The sequence below is a fragment of the Carlito syrichta genome, unplaced genomic scaffold, assembly GCF_000164805.1.
Source record: "Carlito syrichta isolate Samal-C Ts95f unplaced genomic scaffold, Tarsius_syrichta-2.0.1 Scaffold313424, whole genome shotgun sequence".
Lineage (NCBI taxonomy): Eukaryota > Metazoa > Chordata > Mammalia > Primates > Tarsiidae > Carlito > Carlito syrichta.
The window spans coordinates 96,596-124,211 of record NW_007257520.1 but is presented as its reverse complement, the minus strand read 5'-3'; the positions used below and the strand labels follow the sequence as shown (position 1 = coordinate 124,211).

The 27,616-nt window shown below is 39.9% G+C and overlaps 1 protein-coding gene across 1 annotated transcript in view; it reads left to right on the top strand.

Annotated features, from left to right (window-relative positions):
* The window catches only part of F13A1 (coagulation factor XIII A chain), a 148,346-nt gene that overhangs the window by 27,351 nt on the left and 93,379 nt on the right, over window positions 1-27,616 (top strand). The window contains exon 4 of the mRNA XM_008070448.2: window positions 18,184-18,435. Within this exon, the coding sequence (XP_008068639.1) occupies window positions 18,184-18,435 (252 nt within the window). The remainder of the gene's footprint in view (window positions 1-18,183; window positions 18,436-27,616) is intronic.

Below are 27,616 nucleotides of genomic sequence, written 5' to 3'. Positions count from 1 at the left end.
TGAATGGAGGTCTCAGAAGAAAGCAAGTAGGTCTTGAGGAATTGGGAAGTATTCCAAGAGGACTAGAAAATGTAGACCCTTCAGGCTGGCAGGAGAGCATTCTTGAAAGTCCAAGAGCTTATTGTTCTATTAGTGCACACGAGCTTCTAAGGAAAAAGAAATCTTTCACTAAATCAAGTTTCCGGCTTCATTTGGGGTTTAGGCACCACTCATTCTTGAGGCTCTCGGAGTTGCACAAACCTTTCAGTGGCCAGGAAGGTCATCCTAGCAGACCCATAAGGAATGTGCTCCTCTATTGCTTGTGCTCCTCTATTGCTTGGACAGGAGTCTTTAGTATTAACACAATTGATTTCACAAAAAGGGACCAAAACAACGTTTCTGTGAGTAAAATAACGAAAATGGAATAGTGGAGACAGCCTGAGTGACATTTTCTATCAAACAACTTTTTATTTGTGCAACATATTTCTAAGTGATAGAAAATGACACATTGTCTCCATTGCTTCATTTCTAACTTTCATATTTGTGAAACAAATTGCTTTAAACATGTCAAAGACACTTGAGTATAGTGTTAGCCAAATTTTAAAAATAAAGATGAGTCATAAAGGCAGCACTTGTGTTTATAGCCATCAAGATAAAATTTCAGGAAAAAAAAATCACAGTCCTGATTATTTAAGGCACAAGCAAAGGATAATCATCTTCAGAGGGTAGAAACAAATTGCTTTTTGCTCTCTGCCTCATTGTCCCTAGATCTATGTGGCATGGTCAAACTAGCCTTGTAGGGACATCATACGTGGCTCAATGATTTACTAAGTTAGCACTGCCACATTAATTTATCCAGCCTCTGGACTCACTTGCATTGTTATGCAATGGGTGGAGCACCTCACTGATATTCTGCTCCTCATCAGTCATTACTATATTATTTTACAGCTGACACTTCTTCAGGGAAGAGGCCAATTTGTGCTCTTTGTTAAAGTTAGGATGCCGCATAGTATAGAGCAACCAAGAGACTATCTTTCAGTACATTTAGAAGAATTAGTTTTGATGCTCCAAACAGAGCAAGTTAAAAAATGATGCTCTTAAGAAACCTACATGACTGATGCTAAAAGGAATGAAAGACATGGGCATACAGGATAATTGTACAAACAGTGGGTACCTATGTTGTTTTGTTGTTGTTTAAAAGATTTTTTTTTTAATTTTGGGACAAATTTTGCTGTACAGGAAACAACAATACAAAGAACTTATGGGGTATTTTTTCCAGAAACATTAGTGTTGTTAAGTAGATGTCCCATCATCCTGTATACCTTAGTATGTATTTCCTACCAGCAAAGACATTCTTGTGTACAGCCATCAACATAAGGAAATTACTGTCGATACTTCATGGCCATCAAACCACCAAAATTCCTTTAAGTTTTGTCAGTTGTTTCAATAGTGTCCTTTTTAACAAGATCTTGTCCAGGATCACGTGTTGCATTTAGTTGTCATGTCTTGGCTTTTCAGTTTTCTTCAATTTGGAACACTTCCATTGTTTTCTTTGACTCTTGTGACTTGACACTTTTGAAGATTACAAAGCAGTAATTTGTAAAATACCCCTCAATTTGGGTTTGTCTGTTTCCTCATGATTAAAATCAGGTCACATATCTTACACAGGAATATTATAGAAGTGGTGCTTTGCTCTTAGTGCTTGCTATCTAATTGTACTTAGCTTTTAGAAGATCCCGTTACTGATGCTATTAACTTTGACCACTGGATTTAGGTGGTGCCAAAGGTTGGGTACCCCAGGACATAAACTGTGATATTAACATGAAAACACTTGATTATGGAGTGCTCTTGGGATCAGCTCCTATGGAAGAAAACAGCACTGAGCAGAGGGAGAAGTTGGGCTGCAATACAGTCCTAATAAAGGCTTCGGCTGACTCCATGTGGAACTATGGAGCTGGAACAGCTTTTCAGAGTTCTAAGATGAGGACAAGAGACTGGAATTGAGGAGTAATTGGATGTGAGCAGCCCCTGGAATGAGGTGTAATCCTAGATGAGGCAGTTTTCTTCTGCTAAGACAATTCCCAAGGAGGACTTACCCACTAAGGACCATTTTCTGTCATTACTTCTGGCAGCTATGTATAAGTCTATCATTCCTGAAGGGGGTTTGGGGTAGCATATCACAGAGCTCAATACCAAAGCGTCTGTTGGGATTATCTGCTGGTACCAAAGTTACTCTTTGTTCCTATTACAGTTAATAAATACTTTACAGGGAATTACCTTGAAACTATAAAGTCCCACTTATCATAAAAATTATTATTGATAGAATGATATCAGTATGAATTTCTGATTTTCTCTTTTCATTAAATGGATTATTTAAATCTGTTACTATGGTTAAATGACTTAATGTTCAAACAATCCTAGTTTTGCCATGTTCCAACTGGCAAAATCTAGGATTGTTTGAACATTAAGTCATTTAATCATAATACTTCGTTATTCTCTGGCACAATAGGATGGCTCCTTTTGTATTTGCCCTGCCCCAGCCTTGGAAACAACCATTTCTCTAAGAACCTTTTATCCAAAGAGCTCTGCTTCAGTTTGATCAAAAGTGATACTTATAAGCTAGGATCTGGGTCCTAGCTGCGTCAATTGCTATTTTACCTCTGTTCCAACATTTCCCAATCCAGCCTAGGTTTATTTCACTTCCCATTCTTTTTGCCTCTGTATCAAGCTTATGGTGACTCCTGATTCATGATTCTTATCCTCCATACACTTTTTATCCTCGAGGTTTCTCTTAATTCATACCTTAGGAGATTTGAGTGAATATGGGCGTAGGACCAATAATAACATCAGCTAGCATTTACTAAATCTTTACAATGTGCCACCCGTGTGCTTTGTGTTTGTGTTAGTTTTCTAGTGCTGCTGCAACAAATTACCATAATCTTAGTGACTTAAAACAGAAAAATAATTATTTTTTGCTATAAGGAATAATGATACATAAAGGTATAATGATACCTTAACCTAGTTCTTCCCATCAAGTTCTTCCCTCAAGGAGGAATCAGTGGAATTTAGATCCTTATTATTAACTGGTAATCTTATTCCTGGCCTGACACTGGAACTGGTATCTGGAAGGTATTGGAAGAATTCAGGGTCCTCAGAATGTGAAGTAAAGGACTTGCCTTCTCCAAATTTTACACAGTGAGTGGAATTCCACTATGACAATTTATTAATTTAAGATGTTAAGGAATTATTTTCTATAAAGTGCAAATATGGAGGTAAGAAGAACATAATTAGTATTTTCAGATATTAAATTTTTAGCAAGAATGAATTCATTAGAATCTTGTCCTTAGCTATTAACCGAGACCAGTTCCTTTAGAATGAGTTGCCAAATAGCTGTTTTTATTGGCTACTGCATAATGTTTGGCAACCAGTTGCTGTCAGGGTTGGCTGGCCCAGGTGAGTCCAAAAGTGAGGATTCTTCAGCTATTCAGCAGATGGTGTGAAACTCCAAGGTATGTGCTCAAAGTACTTTGGAGTTTAAGAGTAGTAGCAGACAGTTTAGGTAAAATTCCCTCACTGTGCCACTTTCGAAAGGACTGGAATTAGGTGTCATTTCTGGAAGACAAAATTGTATCCCTTCAACCCACAAATAAAGAGATACTCTACTCTACAATGACTTTTATTAACGAAGGGTTTAGGCAAATCAGGAGGGAGCAAGCAACCAGAGGCAAAGACAGAAAACTGGTGTATATTCCAAGGCCTTAGGGAGATGTCAAGCACAACAGCTGTGCTCTCAACCACAAGGTGTCCTTAGGCAAGGCTCTACTGGTTCAAACTAGGATGCTGTTCCTTTACATCTATGTGTTTCAGCTGTGCTCTTAGTCTCTTATGCAGTTTATCTATATTGTTTGCAAAAACTGAACTTGAGGACAGTTCTTTTTATGATGCTTTTAAATGTAAGCATCAACTCATGAAGTAACAACGAACGTCTATAGTAAGCAAATAGACATACACACATAAACATACACATGAGCAAATAAAATGTGACTGTGCATGTCTCTCTGCCCATCTCTGAAGTTTTATATTTGTTGTTATGTCATTCGTAAAGTTGTTCTTGACTTCCCCAACAGTGTACTGCTCTAGCTGTGATTCTCATGTGGCCGTAGCATTCTGACTTAAACTACAGTCTAAACTTGGATATTTGATTACAACCCATTGAACACAGAAAATGCATTATATATATCTCAGCACATTCACAACCCTGTCTCCCTGAGATTAAGTGGTATCGTTTTGCTCATAGTAAGCACTAGTAAATATCCATTTAAATAAATGTTTCCTGGGCATGTATTGTGAATATCCCCTTGTAGGTTAATATCAGAAGGACTGCACCTTTCTCCTTAGAATCTGTCTATGTTGATTTTGTTCTTCCAGTAATAGTTTTTTTAATCTCTGGCAATGCAAACTCATTTAACACATATATTATATATTGCATTTACATATATTTGCATTCCAAAGACAAATACATATTTTGTCAGACTCATCAGTTATTTGTTCTTATTCCTATTGTCGTAAATTATTAACGAGAATTGACTGTTTTAGTGAAAATATCATCATTGGCTGGTTTTGCTTGGAAGACACTCAAACTATCCTTGTTGGCTAATAACACTTTGTTTTTTAAGTCATTTGCCATGACTTTAACTAAATGAGTCTTTCTCATCAAACTTAGAGCCTCATTCTGCTCCCATAATGGATGGAAAACAAATAAATGGAGCTTTTGCTCCACAGACTTGCCATTTGGTAGAGAAATTCAGCTCTCGTGAGAGAGAATTCCATGTGTCATGCTTTCTGAGCTGGCTGAGAACATGAGAGTCAGGTCCCAGAACTTCTAGCTGCAGTGTATCTTGTCATTGACCTCATGTTCAGTCGCACATGTATCTACCCACCGCATTTATCTCCACTCCTTGGACTTCCAGCACCCCGCCGGAGGGGGGCAGAACCCCAAGAAATATGAAAACATTATTTTACAGTTGAAAGAATTGCATAACAGTTGGGGTCAGCTGAGGCAAAATGCTGTGTGCAGTTTGGTTTTTAACCATGAAATTCAGCAATCTACAGTAAGTTATGTTTAGATACCAACATTCTATCACTTTCCCCCATATCTCTAGATTCTAAAAGAGTTTAACCTCCATGGATTGATGGAACAAGAGCTCCATTTAAACTCATTCCCGGGAAGGGCTGGAGGATTGCCCTAAAAATAATGTTGATGTAGATGTACTTTGTACTTCTGGTGGTCATATTTTTTTTATACCATCTTCCCTGAGCAAGTTTCCCTATTTTTATTGCCCAGTTTCCTCCCAGCTGTGAAAACTAGCTTTTAGTAAAGGTACAGTAATTGGGTTGCAAACCATAATATAACAATTTTAAGCAAACATATTGCCTTCCCCAGGGATATAAACATTTTAGCATTAGCTCTCATTTCTCCTCTATTGACAGAATTTTCATTACCAAAAAGCAAAGGGGAAATATTATGAAAGGCCAAGAGATTGTCATAGAGATCTTGATTGCCCTCCTGCAGTCTTCACACAGTAACCAGAGGGATTATTTTTTCTAAGAACATAAGGCAGAACATGCCTCTTTTCTAGTGGTTTCTTTTCTCAATCATAAAATTCAAAGGCCAGATATGGCCTGCAAGGCCCTGCTTGATCTCCTGGCTCTCGCTGACCTTATCTCCCCCAACTCCCTCTGCTCATGTACCTCATCTCCCACAGAGTCTAGCTTCCAGGGACATCCACCCCCCTTCTAGTATACCGCCTTCTACAGGGCCTTTGCACTTATAACAACACTCTTCCCTTGATACTTGCACTGCTTATTTCCTCACTGCTCTGGCCACTCTTTACAAAATAACACCCCGAACTCCAACTCTCTCTGTCCCCTTAAGCTGCTTTAGTCATTTTATTAATAGTGCTTATCTTAATCTGACATAGTATATGTTTGTTTACTCCCACTAGATTGTGAACCTTGTGTGCCTTGACACCACTGTATTCTCAGTACCTAGAACAGTGCCTGACACTTAAATGATACTCCGTAAATAACGTATTGACTGAATAAATCCCTGAATCATGCCACATCAGCAACCACCTGTTATCTGAGAAAAATCACAAATCTATAAATCTGGAAAGGAGATTTTATTTCTTATGAAGTATTATAGCCTGCAGGTGGCCATCCTAGCAGGCTGGGAAGTGTAGACTCCAGCAGAGACCAAAAGGCAGGCACTTTGAGGGAGCAGAGAGTGGAACAGGAATTTATGGTGAAGGGGTTGACTATGTACACGTATTCAACAGGTTATGAAAGGGGCTGTGAATATTCATGAAGGGGGGTCCTACAACATGAAAAGCAAGCATGCTTGAAAAGCAAGCATGCATCTTACATGTTCATGGTCACTTTGGGGTGGAGAATTAACATTTAACTGTATCAAAATTAGGCCCTATATATCAAAAGGTGAAGCAAGGACATGAAGACACTCAGAGTGCAGCCTCTGTAAACTGGCCAAAAGCAGTTAGGGGTGAGTGGTCTTTTATTAAGAGGAAGTTACTGAAATCAATTTCTTGTCCAATCAAAGCTATAGTTGTGGCTGGTCAAACAGGGGTCAGTTAGTCAGCATCTGGCAGTAGTTGCTTATCTCAAGGCTAGTGCTTATTTCGCTGCTAGAAAAAAAATACAAACCTTGTGGCAATTAGAACATAGTTTATTCTTTAAATGCAGGTGTATACGACTTAACCCTTGCTCGGCATGGCCTTGGGTCCTGTTTATAATTTGATATCCCATTGCCACAAAGAGTCTGTTCCATCAGTTTTATGGTCTCTATTTTAACATTTATGCCAGTCAGTTGTTGTCGACTTCCCATTCCCTTATGGCCAGGACCTCACTTTTTAAGGTTTCTCTTGACCAAGAGAGGATCTGCTCAGTCTGTTGAGGGGCATAGGATTTTATTCTTAGTTTCTCACATCTTATTCACTACTTGTGTGGTCATGCTAAGAAATAAAAGCAAAAAAGGTGGTTTAGTAAGTTTTCTTTGCTGTTTTGGTCATCAGACACCATATAATAATGAGAATAATAACCATTTGTTCAGTTCATGAAATGCCCTTCACATACATTATTGTTTAATTCTCTGCTTCTTTAATGGCCATTTTATAGATGGAAAATAGGTTGACAAGGTTCAGTCTCCAGTCACCGCTCTGGACCAAACAAAACTGGGTTCAAATTATTGTTCTGCAGCTTGATAGTTATGTCATCTAGAGCTAGTTACTTAACTTCTCTGAAGCTCAGTTTTCCCATATATAAAATAGATATAATTATTAAGCCTATGCAATGCATTAAACAATGTCTGACACATTGCAGGGTTAGGGTCCAGAGTGTGGAATAGAAACTGCTCTAGATTTATAAGCAAGGGAAGTTTAAAGAAGGGAATTGGTTACACAAGTAAGGGAATGACTTAGAAGCCAAGGAGGTGACGTGATAAGGCACCCCAGGAATTAGTTAAAGGTGAAAACTGCCACCCTACCTGCAGCTGGAGGCACAGGGAGGGCCAGGTCCTATCAGAACCCAGAAGCCCATCAGCAGGACCTGGAGCCATGGCAGGATATTCAGTGGGAGCTGGGAGCCATGGAAGAGATTCAGATTCTCACCCCAAGACACACAGAAAGAAAGGAGACACATGCTGGCATCTCCCCTCCTCCTGTCTCCAATCTTTTCATTGATCAAAGCTACCTAGAAGTCAGAGGGCAAGGGAGCCTGGGAGGGTGGCTTTCTGTGGAAACTAGCAGAGGGTTCTAGGGGTACAGGCAAGGGGTCTCAGAGCAGCCAAGTAGTCGCCAGTTGCCATAGCTGAGCACAGTCATTGTTATTCCCAAGTGGACAACAGGAAATACAAGTCCAAATTGTTCAACTCCTGTTCCTTAGGAACTGAATCAGCAATATGAACAAATCTACAGAGTTATGTTCTGTAACCAACTTTGTCTAAATTGTAGGACATTTTCTGTTGGCTATTTTTTCTAAAAGACTAAAAATATTCTGTCTTCTCTCAAATGAGGCAACACACATGTGGTTAAGGGAATTTCCAGAAAACTAGCTTCATTGAGTAAATTTGTATCACAGTTAAGCACACCAGGTTCTAATTTTTGGAGTAGAGTCCTTACAAAACGGCACATTCATCAACACTTGCAGAGTAGCAGAGAGTCTTTAGGTTAGGGGTTTGTGGAGGTATGTCATTTAAAACAGTGCCTAGCACCTAGCAGGCACTGAAAAACTCATTGATGAATGAACAAAACCTGAGATCACCTGTGGCTCTGCCCTCTCACTCAACACCAGTATCTCATATCTAGTGCTTCTACTTCCTGCTTCTGCCCAGCACCAATCTGCTGCAGAGCCAGTCAAGGTCACTCTCATGTCTGACCTGAGCACTTCAGCAGCCTTCTGACTGGTTTTCTTGGCTCCACTTTTGTCCCCTCCAAACTGCTCTTCATTCTGCAGGAGGATAATTCTCTCTCTCTCTCTCTCTCTCTCTCTCTCTCTCTCTCTCTCTTTCTCTCTCCTTCTCTGTCTCTCTCTTTTTAATTTAAGATTTGGGGGTACACATGCATGTTTGTAACATAGACATACTGTATAGTGGTGGAAATTAATCCTTCTGAAATGCAATCTCACTAGGCTACTTAGAGTTTCTCAATGGCTCCCACTCCATCCCTAGTCCTTCTCAAGGACACACCCTAAATGCCTTTGCACAGCATCCAAGGTCCAGAGCTTCTTGCTCTGCCTGAGTCAGCTACTTCTCCTGCCACAGGTGTCCTGAGTTTCCCTTAATACACCTTGTTTCCCTGATTTTCTCTGCTAACTATTTCATCTTCTGAGAAGACTCCTCCCCAACTTGCCTACATTTAAGATTATATCCCAAAGCCACTCTCTCGGAGGAGTGTGCTCCAACTTCTGCAGAGACCATTAGACACTTCCTTCTCTGGGTTTCCACACTGTGTTCCTTGTGGGTAGTAATTCCAGGAAAACCCTGGCATGCTGTAGGAATGTGTAAAATGCATGCATATTTTGTTGAAGGAGCTCTACACTCTTATTTCATGGAAATAAGACATTTTTAGGAAGAAAGTCTCTTATCTCAATGCTGTTAGTGTTTCCTCTGAATTCCTCTGAATTTTATCTCATGTCTTTTACTTCCTCTGAATGTCATTGAAATCATCCTGGGCCATCTTCTCATGTCCAGATTATTGCCTGGGTCATCCATCTACGTTGTCCACTTTTATATGCTGTACACTTCTTAAAGCCAGGAGCTGGATGGCCAACATAGAATGATAGCCTTATTATTTCTAAATCACTCAAAGAGCTAGCACAATGCTAGTTTCATGTATATATCATAAAATTATGTTTTACTCCAAAAAAATATTTTAAATACCTTAGGAAGCATTGAAAAAAAGTGAAATAAAATCAAGGTAAACAAGACACCTTAAAGAGTACTTAGCTTCAGTTTGCCAAATATTTATTGAGTACCTACTATGTTCTAAGCATCATGCAAGCCACTAGATATACAAAGTTAAACAAAACTCAATCCCTATCTTCATGAAGCTTCTCCATCCACCCTACCCCAGTTTGCATGAGCCAGAATAAACATAGCCAGGAAGTTTCTTCCTTTAGAAACATCTGGAAATCTATGTGTCATCTTCCAATGGTAAGGCTGGAAGAAAGGTCAGGTTTCTATAGTCCCTAAAGAGACACTTTGCTTTTGAACATTTATCTTTCCTCTTAGTTGCTATCATCTGTGATTTCTGTGCCTTTTTAATTGCTTCTCTTTTGATGGTGGTATTTTGGTTTTGTAGTTGGTAAACTGATATTTCTAAAAGTTATTCAGGGACTTATTCCAGGTTGGTCTCCACATACTCCCATTCCATCCTAAGACTGTTAGGACAAGCTTTGCTTCCTTTACAAGGCAATTGTATTTGCACTTTCAGCTCTGCCACATGCATCATGCTGTCACTGTAATACTTCCAGGGCCCATTTGGAAATAGATTGATTATTTTGAACACGAAAGGTACGTCTTGGGAAAAACAAATGAATCAAACGGAAAAATGAATTAACATCATGAAATTTACCTTCCCAGCTGGAGACATGATATATTCCTGTGTTCCTTAGAGTCAATCCTCTTATAAAAATATACTATCCAAGGAAGTCTGTGGGAAGGTGGAGTCAGAGCCCAGCTTGAAATGTGTTTATATGTAGAAAGAAAACACCCTCTTAAGGAAAAAGTTTAGAACTAAAAATTTTTGCATCTTGTGAGGGGTGTTTGAGATAGACAACCGGCTTGCTGCAGGCATCTCATTCTAGAGCCTCTAACATCTCTGTGATGTTTTCAGTGGGGTTTGATATTTGCAGAGAGCTCAGTTCAGTCCCATTAACATTTATTGGGCACCTACTTAGTGTGTATCATTGTGGCATTCTATGGAGGCTATATAGACATAGAAGACAATGTTTTTAGTTTAATAAGAGAAATTTTAGATATCTAAGTGAATAATTAAGGAGAAAAGGTTTTGTTCAGGCTTTTCCGGTTGTTAATTAAGGCTCACATGGCCAGAATTTTTTTTATTACTAAGTATAACATATGAGGCAAAGAGACTGTAGTCCTTGGACTTACAGACGACATGCCCAAAAGATGAGAGAAATGGGAGTTGCCTGAGTTACTGGCTTCTTCCTTTTTTTTTTTTCTTGAGTTGGAGTCTCACTCTGTCGCCCAGACTGGAGTGCAGTGGCCACTCCCGGCCACCACAGCCTTGCCTGCTGGGCTCTGGCGATCCTTCCGCCTCAGCCTTCCGAGTAACCGTAATTACAGGCATGCGCTACCACGCCCGGCTGATTTTTTGATTTATTGTAGAGATGAGATCTCTCTGCCCAGGCGGGTCTCGAACCCACAGGCTCAGGCAATGCACTCACCTCAGCCTCCCAAAGGCGCGGGATTACAGGCTGAGCCACCGAGCCCGGCTTGGCTTCTTCCTTTTGAACTACAAGAGGGACCAGTGATTGAGAGACATGTCTTTCAGTCACAGGTACCTACCCTTCCTTGGTACTGAATATGTTCTAGGATCTAAGTATGAGAGAGATGGAGTTAGAGCAGCTTTATTAACAACAATAGTCAACAATACTGACCATGCTGTATGCTAATTAATGACTTTTCTATACTACCTAGGAACCTAATCACTAGGACACTGAGTTTTTAAAACAAGAATATTTCAAGGCCAGCAACTGACCCCCAAAAATGTTTTTTTTTTTTTTTTTAAAGGCAGCTAATTTTCCCACAGGGCACTACCTATGCAGAGTTTTGCATGCAGTTGGGGTTCAGGTCTATGGAATGAATCGAATGGTTGAAAATAAATCTCCCTGAGGGTCACATAGGGCTGAGTCTGAGCTGCAGGTAGATTTATCTTGTCTACCTTGTGAAGAACACCAATATGAAGAAACCATGCACACAGCTCAAGACCAGTTAAGCAGGGTTGGAAAAGAGTATCATCTTAGAGTAATTCAACATTTTTGTCTTCTTCCTCCTGGTTCCCAGTAAGGGGATTAAGGAGAGTGCATCTCTCTCTTCACACATGCACGTGTAAGGAAAGCGAGACTCCTCAATAAAGGGATGGGGAGGCATTCAAATATAGGCATGTGGATTTTTGCCTTAAAAACCGTAGTTTTGGCCAGCCTCAGTGGCTCAGCCTGTAATCCCAGTACTTTGTGAGGTCGAGGGCTGCGGGTTCAAGATCAGCCCGGGCAACTTGGTGAGACCTTGTCTCTACAATAAATAAAAAAATTAGCCAGGCATGGTAGTGCGCGCCTGTAGTTCCAGCTACTTGGAAGGATCGCCGGAGCCCAGCAGGTCGATGCTGGGGTGGCCATGAGTGTGTCACAGCTCTCCAGCCTGGGTGACAGAGTGAGACTCCAACTCAAAAAACCCTCCAAAAAACAGTTGTTTTGAGGCCTCAAAAATAGTTTACAAATAAAAGCAAGTACTTAAATTAAAAGCGTATGTTAATTTCTAAATCACTTGGGAAGATAGCACCAATTTTAGATAAATGTAAAAGAATGCAATTGATAATTATAATATTTCTTCATGTTTAGTAGTCCAGTTTCCAAGTCTGCATTATTAAAAACAAAATGAGAATGTTTTCTAATATGCTAATTTCCTGCTTTTCCTTTTCTTGCTCTGATGTTTTTAACACGAAACACACAATTTGGGGTAAAAAAGACATCTATCCAGGCATTGCGTATCTTCAGCAAACATGTGTACGGTAGCCTCTGTGTGAGGCCATGCCTCCCTTTCAAATTTGGCCAAGGAACAAAGATGGGCAGTCATGGATGTTGATGAATAGGTGTTCTGAAGGTAGCCTGATAGTGGTCTCTTAACCATGCTAACTCCTGGGGGTGAGAAGGTCTATTTAGCGATATTGAAATACTACTCTGTCACAACTTCCTTGCTCACAATTCAATCATGGAAAATTCTTCCCCAGTGCTGTCATTGAAATCATTACATTCAAAATTAAACATGGTGTAACAGAGCAACCGACAAGACCTTGAGGTACTATTGACAAGTTAAATCTCACATTCATAACCAGCTTTCCCGTACAGGGACTATGAATTCATGTTATCACTGCCTGCTCCTGGTCTGCCTCCATATGCCCGTCCAGGGCCTCACATGACCTCACCCTATCAGCAGGGTTGTGCAGCCTTCTCCCTTCACCCTCTACTGACTGACATGACTTTATAACCCTTCCCAAGTCAAATCCATGTTAGCCCAGAGGCCCTCATGCCTGTTCCTCTCTACCAAGTCTTCTTTCTCCCTACTCACTTATACCACCTTTGACCCATATTTCTGGTTCACACATCTCTTACCCAGAAAGACATATTCTCTTACTGTCCTTTTCCTTCAGATTTTCCAGATTTATTCTTCTCTTGGTTTCTTTCATCCTGCCTCATCCTTTCCAGCACCTCCACTTTCCTCCATGAAGGCTGCATGATGCAGAGCAAAGACAACGGGCTTCACACAGAGCAGAGACCATCATCTCAGCCCTGTCTTTTATGTCATGCATGTGACACCCTTACCAAGCCTCAATTTCTTATCTTTAAAAATTTCATCACAGTTTTTGTAAAGACCCCAGGAGATAAACCTTCATTCCCATCACTTTATTTCCGTCTCTCTGTGAACTGCCTTGGCAACTCTAAACAACTTTTACAATCCTAAAATTGAACATTTTGGCTATAATAATGAAATCATAAAACGTTACAGCTGACTTCCTATGTTTTCAGTATTCCCTGAGACTGTGAGGAACTTAACTAGGTGGTTTCAAGGAAACTAAACATTGACCTAATCATAGTAACATTGTGAATAGTTTAGTAGCACATTTCTCTTTGGAAGGAAATGCTAGGTGAGGTGATGGTATTTTCTTCTTAGGCCCAAGTCTTAGACACTGAGTGTCTATAATAAATCACACCTTTAGTAAATAAAATGTGAAATCCCCTAAGGTAGAGATTGGCAAACTTTTACTGTAAGGGCCAGATAGTAAATATTTTAGGCATTGCAGACCATATGGTCTCTGACAGAACTATTCAACTCTGTGGTCATAGCACAATAATACACAAACAAATCAGGATAATTGTGTTCCAATAAATTTTATTTATACAAACAGGCAGCAAACTACATTTGGCCCATAGGTTGTAGTTTGCTGACTCTTGCTCTAACAAATGAATGGAGATTATGGTGACCATTAGTCACTCAAAAAACCAGAAATTATAATTGAGTGGTAGGTTTCAAGTGATTCTTCCATGATGATTCTGGAATTACTAAGGCTTATTGGTTACTAATAAATGGCATCACATTTTTTCTTTTTGACCTGCACAATTCTCCTAATGGAAAAGTCAATCAGTTCAAAAGATTTGAATCTGGAATAAACTGGCCTTTGAAAACAGATTTGGGTTTTATAGGTTTGCTGGCTATCATTTAAGTCATCCTAGCCCCCACAGCTAGAACAGAGAAAGGATCACTTACAGGAACCAGCAAGCCTAGGAAAACACGGAAATAAGAATAACTACCACTTATTGAACTGCCCTCCCCAACACACACTTTGACCACTATAATCTCCATTTTATAGAATAAGCGAAGATTTAGTTGACAGGGATACCCAAGATCACACAGTTAGTGTCAGAGCCAGCCAAATTGCTTTCCCTTTGGCCACAGCACCTTGGTCAGCATAAGTAGCCGACTTTCTCTGGGACATCCATCTTTCTTCAGGCTTAGAACCAAAAAGAAAATAAATTAACTCTTCTTCCTTTTGTCTTTGCTTTCCAATAGCAGTTATGTTTAAAAAACAGACAATAAATGTCCCCTGAACCAGCCCCCACTGTGCTTTTATAAAATCTATTTTCTTTTCCTTTCCTGAATTAAACTGCAAAGAGTCAAGAAAATGGAAGCTAAGACAATGAAGCAAGTTGTACCAGTAGTCAATTGTGGAGTCAGAATTTGACATAGTTCTCACCAACTTCAATGCATTTTCAGCTCACACAACTACTGTAGATATTCATGGTTAAAAGCTTAGACTCTCAAGACAGACCGTCAGGGTTCAGAACTGAGCTTCACTATTTGCTCGTTGCATTACCCTGGAAAAATTGCTTAATGACTTCTGTGCCTGAGTTTCCTGATTTGTCAAGTTAAGATGATGATAAGAGTTTCCATCTCATAGTTTGTTATAAGGAATCAAAGAGTATTAGGAATATGAGAAACACCACAGGCTTTGGCTTTTTCTGTGGAATATAATCTCTATGAGCATAGGAGTTATTGTCTATTCTGCTCACTGTTGTATTCTCAGCATTTAGACTAATGATTAGCACATAGTGGGCAATATTGGCATATGAACAAAAAGTGTCCTAACAAACTAGTCTTTAGATTAAGTTATGACTGGGTTTTAAGTCAGCATGAATAAATATAGCTCTCCTTTTTCTTTGCTATTTTTTGCATACTGTGGATTTGGTAGGTAAAATTTAATATGAATCTTTGAAGTCATACTTTGAAGTGTAATATTGAAAACTAGTGATTGATTGTCTTGATTCTTTCAATGTTCTCAACAAAAGTGGAAGTCAGTACAACGGTGAAGCTTTTACAATGAAAGTAGAAGTTAGCACCAAGGTGAAACTGAGGTCTGAGCACACAGCAAGTACAAAGAGTGCTTTCCGATATACACTTCTGGTCCCTTGCTATTGCCAAAGGTGCATCCTTATGTAATTAGTTTTAAAATTCCTTTCATCTCTTATTTTTTTAATTGAAGTTTGTCATTCTCACATACATTTTTATCTCTGTAAGTTTACTTTTGCTAAACTTGTGTCTCTTTTAATACTAAATCCAAATAATATTAGTGGCAACAGCTGCCAGGAGTCACTGTAATAAATGAATTATGGACCATTTAGCTGGCAAGATTGCCTGTGATGGCTACACTTCAACTGTTAGAGGGGCTTCAGGGGACAAGGAGGCCTCTGGGGAAAAGGGCGAGCTCCTCCCCAAGGCTGAGCACACTAACAGGAAGCATGAACAGGAGACGGGGCACAGAGTTGCCTCTGGAGCAAACATACTATTACAGGTGGGTATTCAGAGGGCTTCTTGGAGGCTGAGTCCTCAAGCCCCATGTGCACTACTTAGACATTGCAGCACCATGGCAGAAAGCCATGTTTAGGTCTTTACTGGATTTAAGATGAGTATATGTGATATTCATTCTGAGTGGTGATTAGCAAGTATCAAATTACTGGAGTTCTAATGTTTCTCCCTGGTTTGCATTGTGTAAATTATTATTTTCATTAAGATTAAGCATTCTCACAGATTTACATAGCAGTAACTTATGTAACTATCTCCTTAGAATGTTCTATCTCTGATAGTAAGCCTACCAAATACTCTTAAAGATCTTTAAAATACTTTAATAATTAGGGAGGCTAAAATGTAGCATTGTTTGTTAGTTTGTTTTAATGTGGAATCCTCTACATGTTTTATATAAACCAATTGAAGTGAATATATTTTGATCTTGAAGATTCTTCTGCTTACAGTCCAAATAATTTGCAGGCTTGTCTGCTTTGTAACTTTCTTCAAGTCAAAAGGAACTAATCTGTTACATTTTGGAAAGATTTGTAAATGAATGATTTGCTTCAGTTTAAAAGATCTATGAATAGCTATGAATTTGATTATTCTATAAATTAAATTATAGATAAAATTATCTGTGGATTTGATTATCATCCTATAAACTTAACTGTAAACTTTAACTCTGAGTCAAGTCGTAAGGTTGACTTTCTATGTACAGTTCATGTATATAGAAATGGTAAAATTGCCGGGCTCGGTGGCTCAGCCTATAATCCCGCACCTTGGGAGGCTGAGGTGAGTGAATTGCCTGGGCCCGTGGGTTCGAGACCCGCCTGGGTAACTTGGTGAGACCTCATCTCTACAATAAATAAAAAAATTAACCGGGTGTGGTAGCGTGTGCCTGTAGTTCCAGCCTTGGAAGGCTGAGGCGGAAGGATCGCCGGAGCCCAGCAGGTCGAGGCTGCAGTGACCGGGAGCGGCCACTGCACTCCAGTCTGGGCAACAGAGTGAGACTCTAACTCAAAAAAAAAAAAAAAAAAAAGGTAAAATTAGTTTTGAAGTTAAGACTATGAAATAAGAATGTAGTCCAAAATGGTACATTGAGATAACTTATACATGAAGTGTGATGGGCTTGAAATATGGTAAAATGCCCTGATGCTTAATCGTAAAATAATAGCTATTTTTAAGTATTTGTTACGCATGAGAAATTATTTGCAAAGCATCTTACATGTGTTACTCTAGTCCATCTTTCTATATAATAAGTAGTATTTTTATCTTCATTTATTGATGAAGAAAAAGGGAAGAAAATGGGAATTTATAAAGATCAAGTAATTTTCCAGAGGTGGCAAGGGCAATAATTAGCAGACCCAAGATTCAAACCCAGATCATTTGCTACTGGAGCCCGAACTCTTAACTATGGCCCACAACATAAGCCTAAATCACTAATGAGACTGTCAATAAACATATGTTTAGGTTCCATATAGAAATGAGCACATATGAATAACCTGTAAGTATAACTCCATTAAGGGGCTATCATAGCAAATAAAGAAATTGTTTTCAGAATAAAGAAAAACCATTTGCCTTTTGTGGCCCTAAATACATATTGTGCAACTAATGTTACTTCTACCTGATAAAACAATTTTTTTGAGGGCAGATTTTCAGGGAATAACTTTACAGTGTTCTACAAGATTTGTGTTTGCATTCAAATCGGTGTTTTTACATCTTTTTTTATGAGGGGCAACCCCCCAAACTGGAATTTATTTTTTAAAAAGTATGTATTTATTCTGACATGTTTAAACTTCATCGCCTTCAAAGTATTCTCCATTAGCGGCAATACACCTATTGAGATGCGTTTTCCACTGGGCAAAACAGTTTTTGAACTTGTCAATTTTGATGTTTTTTAGTGCTTCTGTCATTTTTTGTTTCACTTCTTTCACATCAGCAAAACATTTCCCTTTAAGACTTTTTCATCTGGGGGCAACAAAAAAGTTGTTTGGGCAAGATCAGGTGAAATAGTGAGGGTGGGGCACAGGGGTCATTTTTGGTCAAAAACTGCTGAACACTCAGTGTGGTGTGGGCAGGTGCACTTGTAAATTATCCATCATGAAATGGGCAAATGCATTGAAAGAGTCGCCAAAAAAATTTCACTGAAGCCGAACACGACCTCTCACAACAATGCTAGCTGGTACACTGATGCTGATGGCTTCTGAAACTGACCTCGTGGGGGAAGCCTGTACTAAAAACAGCCCACCCACCAAAAGATAATTCCAATTTTGAGGGGATCCGCCCTAGTAATTGTTGTCTAATCAACAACAAAAATCTCTGTAAGTCTTATTATTTTGGTGTTGGCAAGACATGACAAATCTGAACCTGAGTTAAGAAAATCGATTACTATCATGCAACTCATTGGTAGCAGAGATAAGCTTAAAACCCAAGTTTTATGATTTCAAGCCTAATAAATTATTCCTCCTCCCTCCACTTCAGCTACAAGACGACAGTAAGAACAGAAAAGTTTTATGAAATCTACTCAACACTCTATTTCCTCCTTTTCCACCTAGGACGCTACCCTCAGGAGAACAAGGGAACCTACATCCCAGTGCCTATAGTCTCAGAGCTACAAAGTGGAAAGTGGGGGGCCAAAGTTGTCATGAGAGAAGATAGATCTGTCCGGCTGTCCATCCAGTCTTCTCCCGAATGCATCGTGGGGAAGTTTCGCATGTATGTTGCTGTCTGGACTCCCTACGGCATACTCCGAACCAGGAGAAACCCAGAAACAGACACATACATTCTCTTCAATCCTTGGTGTGAAGGTAAGGGGAAGGGGGTGAACATTTGGTTTTCTTATTAAAAATTCACATATTTCCAATGCATATTTTTTGGAGGGGTAACAGAATTATTCTGAAAGACATGTTCCTTCCCTTTATACATTGTTTTATGACTAAAAGAGAGATAAAGATACAAAATGTGTCCATGAATATGAGGTTAAAACCTCTATATGTGAAGTCAGTCACTATATATTTATCCCAGGAATAACTGAAGATAGCCTAACGTTGCACAATTAGTTATTTGTGGAACTCTATGTTGATGGTATAGCCTCTGTATGCTATTGCTTTGTAAACAAACTGGGCTTATTGAACTTGATTATCAAAACAATTATAATCCATAACTCTGAATTCAGAAAAATAAAACAAAGTCAAACCTGTTCATAGTGGAATGAACTTCTCTATCTCTCTAGTTCAAGAACAGAAAGTCTGAATATCTAAAGGATTTTCACAAACTTGTTTATGTGCATAGTGGGTGCAAATTTTGCAAACCAAAACTCTGGATGTGCAAACATGTAACTTTATTTTAATATAATACAACTTGATTTCTAGTGCTATTTTCAGTCACTCTATCTGCTGCAGAAGCTTAATCTAGTTATATTCAAATAAATTCAGTCAAGTTCAATGATTTCTCTGTCAATTCTGTTTAGCAGCTCAGTCACACTCATTTTCTCCCCATCTCCATCGCTGCCTTTCCATAGCTCTCCCCTGCTCCCATACTTGGTATAAGGCTGATTTTAAGTTCCAGAGGCTGCTGCAGCAGCATCAATGGGGGAGGTCCACTTTTAGGTCTTTAGGAAATAAGGCAATGAAATTATGAAAGCTGAGATGGGACAGGAGTCTTCACACATCATCCTGACCCAAATGCATTGCTCGTTAATATCTTCCAGAATTAGTCTATATTGCTGCTCATTTTGAATGGCCCCTGTTGTGAGAGCTGCATTTGGATGAGGATTAATCTGAACTAGATATAGATAATAAATGGACAAGGTTTTCTACTTGTCTAGAATATAAGCCTGGATCCTGTTGTCTTTTTCTTTGAAAAGCCTATTTCAATAGAGTTGGCAGATGTCACCAAACTAACCTTATACTCTCCACCCACCCATCCTCAGCATCTTGTACCCAATACTCCTATCTATGAGACAGATCAAGGTTGATGGTAACAGATGTTAACTGGGTCATGCACAGTTCAAAGGTGGACTCTTGTTTATAGCAATCTCATCAACCAGATAAAAGGCATTGTGCAAGTGGTTGATGGGTTGCTATTTACAGAGATGAAAAAGACTGAAGGGATGAGACATATAGAGATAAACTATGATTTGAAAATGTTAAGCTGAAGATAACTATAGATGTCCAGGCAGAAATGACAAGTAGATAATGTGAATCTGGAGAAGAGAATCAAATAATGAACATCTGAAAGTTACCTAGGGAGAAAATATAGATAAAGAAGGAAATAGGATATAGTATCAAGCCCTCAGGAATAATACCATTTAGGAGTCCAGTAGAGAAGGAATCACCCAAGGATACTGAGATGGAAGCATATGTAGAAAGCGGTCTAGTCTAAGAAAATTGTATTTTAAAAATCCATACTTACAAAGTAAATAAATCAGGAGTTTATTTCTTTGCACTACAAAAAGATAATCACAGACTTTATACAACTATGCAACACCCTAGGATATTTCAAGAATGCTAGGATTTACCCTAACCTTGGTTTGTTCACTGCTTTTCCAGATTACATCATCTGTATATAATGGGGGGCATGTCTACATTTCCGTATATAGCCCTTCTTAAGGTAAAAAGGGTCAGTCATGTTGCCTGACATGTTAACTTTACAGATCAATGGTGTTGTGGATATTCCAGTTACCTTCTTCTAACTGCTGCCTTGGTCTTCAGTTGTATCCATGGTGAGCAGCTTCCAGGTACCTCCATTAGAAAGAATTGCTTAGACCACAGGCCCTGCCCTAGATACTGCCTCAGATAGAATGCCCTTCCCTAGGTATTTCAGTCATAGAAAGGACTGGAGGAAGTAGAAACTAAAACCGGAGAGACCGGCTATTGACTAGGGCAAAGTATGATAGGCTAAACTATGGTGGTGGCAGTCGAGATGAGAAGAAGAGGTTGGATTGGAGATCTATTCTGTGTTTAGAACAGAAATTGCACAGGAATTGAGGGTGAGAGACAAAAGAAGGAGGACTCAAGAATCACTGTAGATATTTGGTTTGACCATCTGGGTTGATGCCACCATTTTCAGAGCTGGGAAGACAGTGGGAAGTAGAGGGGAAAAGCTTGGGGTGAAACCAAGAGTTACATTTAGACATGTTAATTTGGAGATTTCTGTGAGACCTCTGAGTGAAAATGTCAAGTAGAACTTGAATAAGTGAATCTTGAACTCAAAGGAGATGACTGAGCTAGATGTGTAAATATGGGCGCCATCAGGAGGAAAGATGAACAAAAATGGATTCAGGTTCATCAACAACTGGGGCTGAGGCAAAGGAAAAAGAGTCAGCAAAGGAGACTGAGCAGGAGCAGTCAGTGGGATACCAGAAAATGAAGAGAATGGAGCCAGATATATCGATCAATTTAAGAAGATAGCAATTAACTCTGCGGAATGCTGCTGGTTAGTTGAATAGGATAAGGAAAGAAAGTACTCATACAAATTGTGGAAATATGAAATGGAAGTCATTGATGATCTTGAAAAGGATTGTTTCACTAAAGCAATGGGGACAAAAGCCAGGGAGATGAGCCCAGGCTGAAGGGTCAATGGGACATGAGAAAGCAGAGACAGCAGGGAATGTCATATCTCTCAAGGAGACCTTCTGTAGTATCTAGATGTTGATGTGGAGATCAAAGGAGAATGTTTTAAAGACAGGAAGGAGTAGGCATGATTTTATGGTGATGAAGATTAACCAGAAAGGAGAGAGTCTGCAGCCCAGAGTCTGCAGCCAGAGAGAGGGCAGAGGCTCAAACCCTTGGCTCCACATTGGGGAGCTCTGAAACCTCAAATGCCTCAGTTTCCCACAAGACATTTTGATGTAATTGCTTTGGGGAACAACCTGGGATTCAGGGTTTTTTAAAAAGCTTCACAGGTGATTCTTGCAGCCAAAAGTTGAGAAACACTGGCTTTAGGAGTGAAATCTTGAGTGGTTGAGATCCAGCAAAGAGGTAAAGGACCCATAAATATCCACCATCCACTGAGACAGGAGCACAATAGAAGATGGGTGTAGATTTTCTAGTTTCAGAGAAAGGATGACGAGGTTGTTGCCATTTCATGATTCTTTTTTTCTTAACAAAGGGTAAAACAATGTCACGTGTTGAGAAGCAGCAGCAAGGATAGGGCATGGGAGCTTTGCTAGAAAAGACGTAAGCTAGTCATCTGGAGAGGAACATGTGAGCTTGTTACAGACGCATGCCAGGTGGGTCCTCCCTGCTCTCCAGGACATCGGAAAGATGGCCTTAGTCCTCTTACCCCTATGGCCTGAGGAAGCCCAAACATTTCTGCGAATTCCTTGGGGATTTCTGTACTCGTGACTGCCTCTGCCTCTGCCTCTAGGAATCCGGTTTCCCCTGGTGCTGACCCCTGTGCTGCCGCAGGTGAGAAACTCAACCTCCCTTCAATGTCAACTTCAGCTTCAACAACAAAAACAGTCACAAAACATCTGTGAATGTTTAGACCTTAATTGCCACTTGGGATGGAGAATGAGAGGCTCCATTCTCTTTTGATTTCCTTGCATCCCACTGACTGCTCCTGCTCAGTCTCCTTTGCTGACTCTTTTTCCTTTGCTTCGACCCCAGTTGTTGATGATCCTGAATCCATTTTTGTTCTTCTTTCCTCCTGATTGTGTTCATATTTGCACAGCTAGCTCAGCCATCTCTTTTGAGTTCTAGATTCAGTTATTCAAGTTCCTACTTGACATTTTCACTTGGGTGTCTCACAGACAACACCAAATGAGAGAATGGTTTTCCAGTTTACAGCACATGGGAATCATCTGGAGCGCTTGTTAAAACACATTTTCTGGACAGCACTCTTAGACTGAGTAGGTCTAGGGTCAGGCCTGAGAATTTGCACTTTTAAGAGTTCCCAGGAGATGCTGCTGATTAGGAACCACACTCAGAGAACCACTGGTTTACATAATAATCATATAACAGTAGAGCTGGGTGCAGCGTTGACTGCCAAGAGTCCCAGCTACTTGGGAGTCTGAGGCAGGAGGATGACTTGAGCCCAGGAGTTCAAGGCAGCCTGGCTAACCCATCTCTCTTTTTTTTTTTTTTGAGTTGGAGTCTCACTCTGTCTCCCAGACTGGAGTGCAGTGACCGCTCCCCGCCACCGCAGCCTCGACCTGCTGGGCTCCGGCGATCCTTCCACCTCAGCCTTCCAAGTATCTGAAATTACAGGCATGCGCTACCACGCCCGGCTGATTTTTTGATTTATTGTAGAGATGAGGTCTCGCTGCCCAGGCGGGTCGCAATCCCGCGGGCTCGGGCAATCCACTCACCTCAGCCTCCCAAGGCACGGGATTACAGGCTGAGCCAACGAGCCCGGCTTTAACCCATCTCTTAAATGCATGCATACATACACACATATGTACATACTAAACAACAATCACAAAAATACAGGAGGGTCAGCCGGGCTCGGTGGCTCAGCCTGTAATCCTGCGCCTTTGGGAGGCTGAGGTGAGTGGATTGCCTGAGCCCGCGGGTTCGAGACCCGCCTGGGCAGCGAGACCTCATCTCTACAATAAATCAAAAAATCAGCCGAGCGTGGTAGTACGCGCCTGTAATTCCAGCTACTCAGAAGGCTGAGCGGAAGGATCGCCGGAGCCCAGCAGGTCGAGGCTGCGGTGGCCGGGAGCACCCACCGCACTCCAGTCTGGGCGACAAAGCGAGACTCCAACTCAAAAAAAAAAAAAAAAAATACAGGAGGGTATAATGTACTCTTCTTAAAATTTCACTGTCTCCTCCCTGAACCCAATCTCCATCTCTCTTCACCTTGCTGCCTCTTCTCTCTCCCCAAGAGTTCTTCCTTGTTATCCAAACTCTTCTCTCCCAGGAGCAAATTCTCTGCTTTCTCTCAGGCAGAGGGGTCCAGTGAACTTTTTTATTTTGTTGTTTGGGGTCGTCCAACAACCATGATTTTAGACACTATTTTTTTTAATGAAATGGAGGACAGAGGTCCTTACCTCATTTTACTCGTGATGTATTTTTTCCCAGAGTAGTATTTAAAAAGCATAACCTAAAAGGAAATCAGTATGATGACCCCCCCCCATACACACACATTCACACACACAGAAGAAAATGTACTGTAGACTGGCAATCGCCCACAGTTTTGTCTTTGTGTGTGCTAATGTGTAACAAAGAACTCACAGAGGTATGATCTGGTAACTGGAAAGTATGTCAAAAGATGGGGGTGGGAAAGATAACAGAAGAGGAAAAGTTCTCAGAAATGGTCAAAAAAGAGCCAGGTGAACAAGATGCTGGAAACAATGTACACCCAGTGTGGAGGTGAGGTCCAGGGTGGCAATGGACACTGGACTGAAAGTCATACCAGCACGCCCAGAACTTATTGACAGAAGAATGTTCAGCTCTGTTGCTGAGGACTCTTCAGCCTGCTTTGCATTCACTGGCAATTTATCCTCCTTAATCACTAAATCATTAATGGGGATCGATAGGAATACCACAGCAGAGAGGACAGGGTTGGGTGCAGGGAGTATTTTGCTTAGTTTTTAATTGAATAATGCTAACCAGGCATCAGGTCCTTTCTGTGAAGGAACCCTTCTCTACAGAACTGTTCCCACAAAGACAGAAAAAGTGAGGTGGGCATTTACTATAACTTCATCTTGTTTTTCTGACCACTCAGAACTCTGAATTATTGAATGCATTTTGTTCTTTAAATAGTAGAATGTTCCAGTTTGTCAGGTTAGTGTTAGTACCAGAAAAGGGATTCTGAAAGGTTTATATTTCTGATTCCTGTGGCTAGTTCTATGGGGCAGTATTTGGCTGCATGTTTGTTTGTGTATCATTTTCATGGAGTCTTCTTCTTCCTGGCGAGTTGTTTCCCTCTACATTCCTCATCACTGATTTTCTCTTTCCTCATTCAGGCTTGTACCCCTAGCATCTGGCATAGTGCCTGGCACATACTTGATATTTAATAGATGTTTCAATGTTTGCTGTGTTGAGTTAATAAATCCAAGTAAATACTTTTTAGGTTCACTGCACCTTATTATCATAGATAAGTTGTAAATGTAGTCTCAGATTCTATGATCTTGAAAAAGTAAAAAATGTGTGTGGTGTTTTGGGGGGAGTGACTTTTCTCTCTCTCTTAGCATCTGACAAGTTAGCATCTGGCATTTCTAACTTTTTAAAATTCACTTTGATTTTTTGCATCATTTTTCTAAACAAAGAAATCCATTTTATTTAATGTAAAGAAATCAAGAAGTTTTCAATATCTTGGATACTTTTAATAGAGAAAGAGTAAATATGACCAACTTAATAATAAGTTCATTCTTAGATTATTTGCTTTGTAAGTATATGTGGTCCTCTGACTTCTTCAATGAAAAATGGAGTAATTCACCTGAATTGATATCCTTGGAGCAACAATGACCGATACTCCCTTAAACCCAGATGAAAATTTTTACCCTCAGGCTAGAGCCATTCATCTATCAATCCACAAATATTGGTAGTATGCCCTCCACCATGCTGCAACAACACAATTACTCATGCATAGTACAAGAATATTATTTATTCATTCATACAAATTAAGAGTCAGTGCTGAAGTAGGTACTGGAAATACAGCAGTGAGAAGACAGACACAATCTTTGCCCTCACAGAGCTTCGAGCAAGGATTTTACAAATGAGCTACTAATAAAAAACTAATTACAGTTGTAAAAATTACTAAAATAAGTCAGGGCACAACAAGAACATAAAACAGGGGCCTCTGACCTAGAAGGGAATGAGGAGAGACTGATCAGTGGCTTAGCTTTGTGCCCTCACTAGCCCTAGAACAGCACTTGCATAAAATAGAGTAATCAAATAGTTCATTGAGAGAAGTTCTAAGAAAGGGTATGTGAAACTTTTATCCCTTATTTATTCAGTCTTCTGTTTAATAAATTAGTATATATCATTCTTCCCAGTGTCCGAGTCGCTTAGGGACTTACTATCCTTCTCGTTCCAAGTGAGCGTTGTACGCTGTGCCACAGTCAGAGGGGATCCCAGAGAGCTCAAAGTAAATATTCTTTTCAATGGCATACAGGTGACCCAAGGAACAAGGTCCAAAGCTGTTTATGAGAGACATCTAGAAGGAGCATTGTTGGAAGGGTCTAATGCCAACTCACATCCACCTACCAATGTGTGTGGTTTACAATTCCTTCTATTAATATGTGGAGTTTTATTTAATACTCTTCAAAGTATACTAATAGCCAGTGTCTCCCTGGATTGTTGTGTATTTTAGAAAGTATAATCGTTATCTTTTTCAGCCTTGCATGGTTCCTGGTACAGGGTTGATATTCAATAAATGTTTGCTGAACTGAATTGATAATCACCACTCTAGAGGCAGAGTGATTATTATACTCATATTTCAAGACAGAAAACAAGTTCTGTGATGCTACATAAATTTCCCAAGGTCATATAGAAAATTCGGAAACAAACTGGAACTAAAACTTAGGAATTCTGACTCAGTCAGGGTAAGCTCTTATATTTTTAAAACAAAGGTCATTTGTTTCTGACTTTGTGTAACAAGAGGAACAAGAAGTAGATGGCCAGCTGGGAAGATTATATGATGATGGGAAGTTCTGCCATAATAAATAAATATGGGCTGTTATTTATATGATGAAATGAAAATTTTCTCTGAAAAAAAATTAAAGCATGCCAACAAGGGCAGAGGCGCCCTTAGAGGATATGTGCTAGGTAAAGAAGCTCTGACATTTTCTTTGTAGAATTGCTTCATGAATAATAGTCTATCTTCTGAAGATATCTAAGTACACTGAAAAGTCCTTAACCAGCAAAACTGGCAAATTAGCACAAATCGAATAACCTTCCCAAGCTGCTATGAGCTGTAGCCTAATATAACTCATTTGCAAGGAATGTAAACTATGTTGTACTATGCACAGTTATTGTGTTGTCAGGGGCATGGGGGAAGACATACTATCAATATCTATGGATTGATGGATGAATGACTTTAGCCTGAATTCTGGTCTGGACTCAAGGGTCTCTAAGAGAAGGAGTGTTGGTGAATGTTATTCTGAGGATCCCAATCCTGATGAATTACTCCATTTTGTGCTACAGGAGCTAAAAGGCCAGATGCTATATCAACCAACTGTTGAGCCACTCACCTGTGTTTCATGGGTTCATTCCATTCCAGAGTTAACAAGTAGAAAAACAAGGCCTCTGGAATGGCTGTATTAAGCCGTTTTAGGAAAGTAGTGAATTTGGAACCTTCCAAAATAAAAAGCTCAAACTCTGGAAATTCCTTTCCTTAATATGCTCACAACTCCCACAGACAGGAAGTTATTCCTGATATGCTCACAGCACACATAGCCTGCTAGGGTTGGCCACCCTTCTGATTTACTTTATGATGAAAAAACCTATCATGATGACACCAGTCTGGATCACATTTGCTCTGTAGATCAAGCCATTCCCTCCAAGAGTGTTTACATGCTCCCAGCATGTCTTTCCTCTTTTTAGTGGTGTTCAGCTTTTACATAAGGGAAAGGCAAGTAGAAGTGATTCTGAATTCCCCCACTCTAAATTACTCCCTTCACTTAAAGGTGACACATTTTCACCTTTGGCCTTTTTGAAGGGACCAAACCATTATTCCTTCTAAAGGATTAGAAACAAAACCAAACTCTGATTTAAACTTTTAGTCTTGTGGAAGGATACCTTGTATGACAGCCTCCTGGCACCATAGTTTTGTTTGATCCCTGGGTTTTACTTGCTAGGCTTGAGCCTAATGACTTAGGAAATGGAACTTGCCTTAACTTTAAAATAGCATGTAAATAAGAAGAAGGAATTTATCAACCCGTGCAGTGATGAATGGTCCTCCTTCTCCCCAAGAGGTTATACAGATACTAAAATCAATAGGCTCAGCATTCACTTTTACAAGTTTGTTATAAATTCTCCCTCTCTGGGTGGGGAGGACAGTGGGAATTTCCGAGGGTGCCTGAAATCAGCCCTAAAA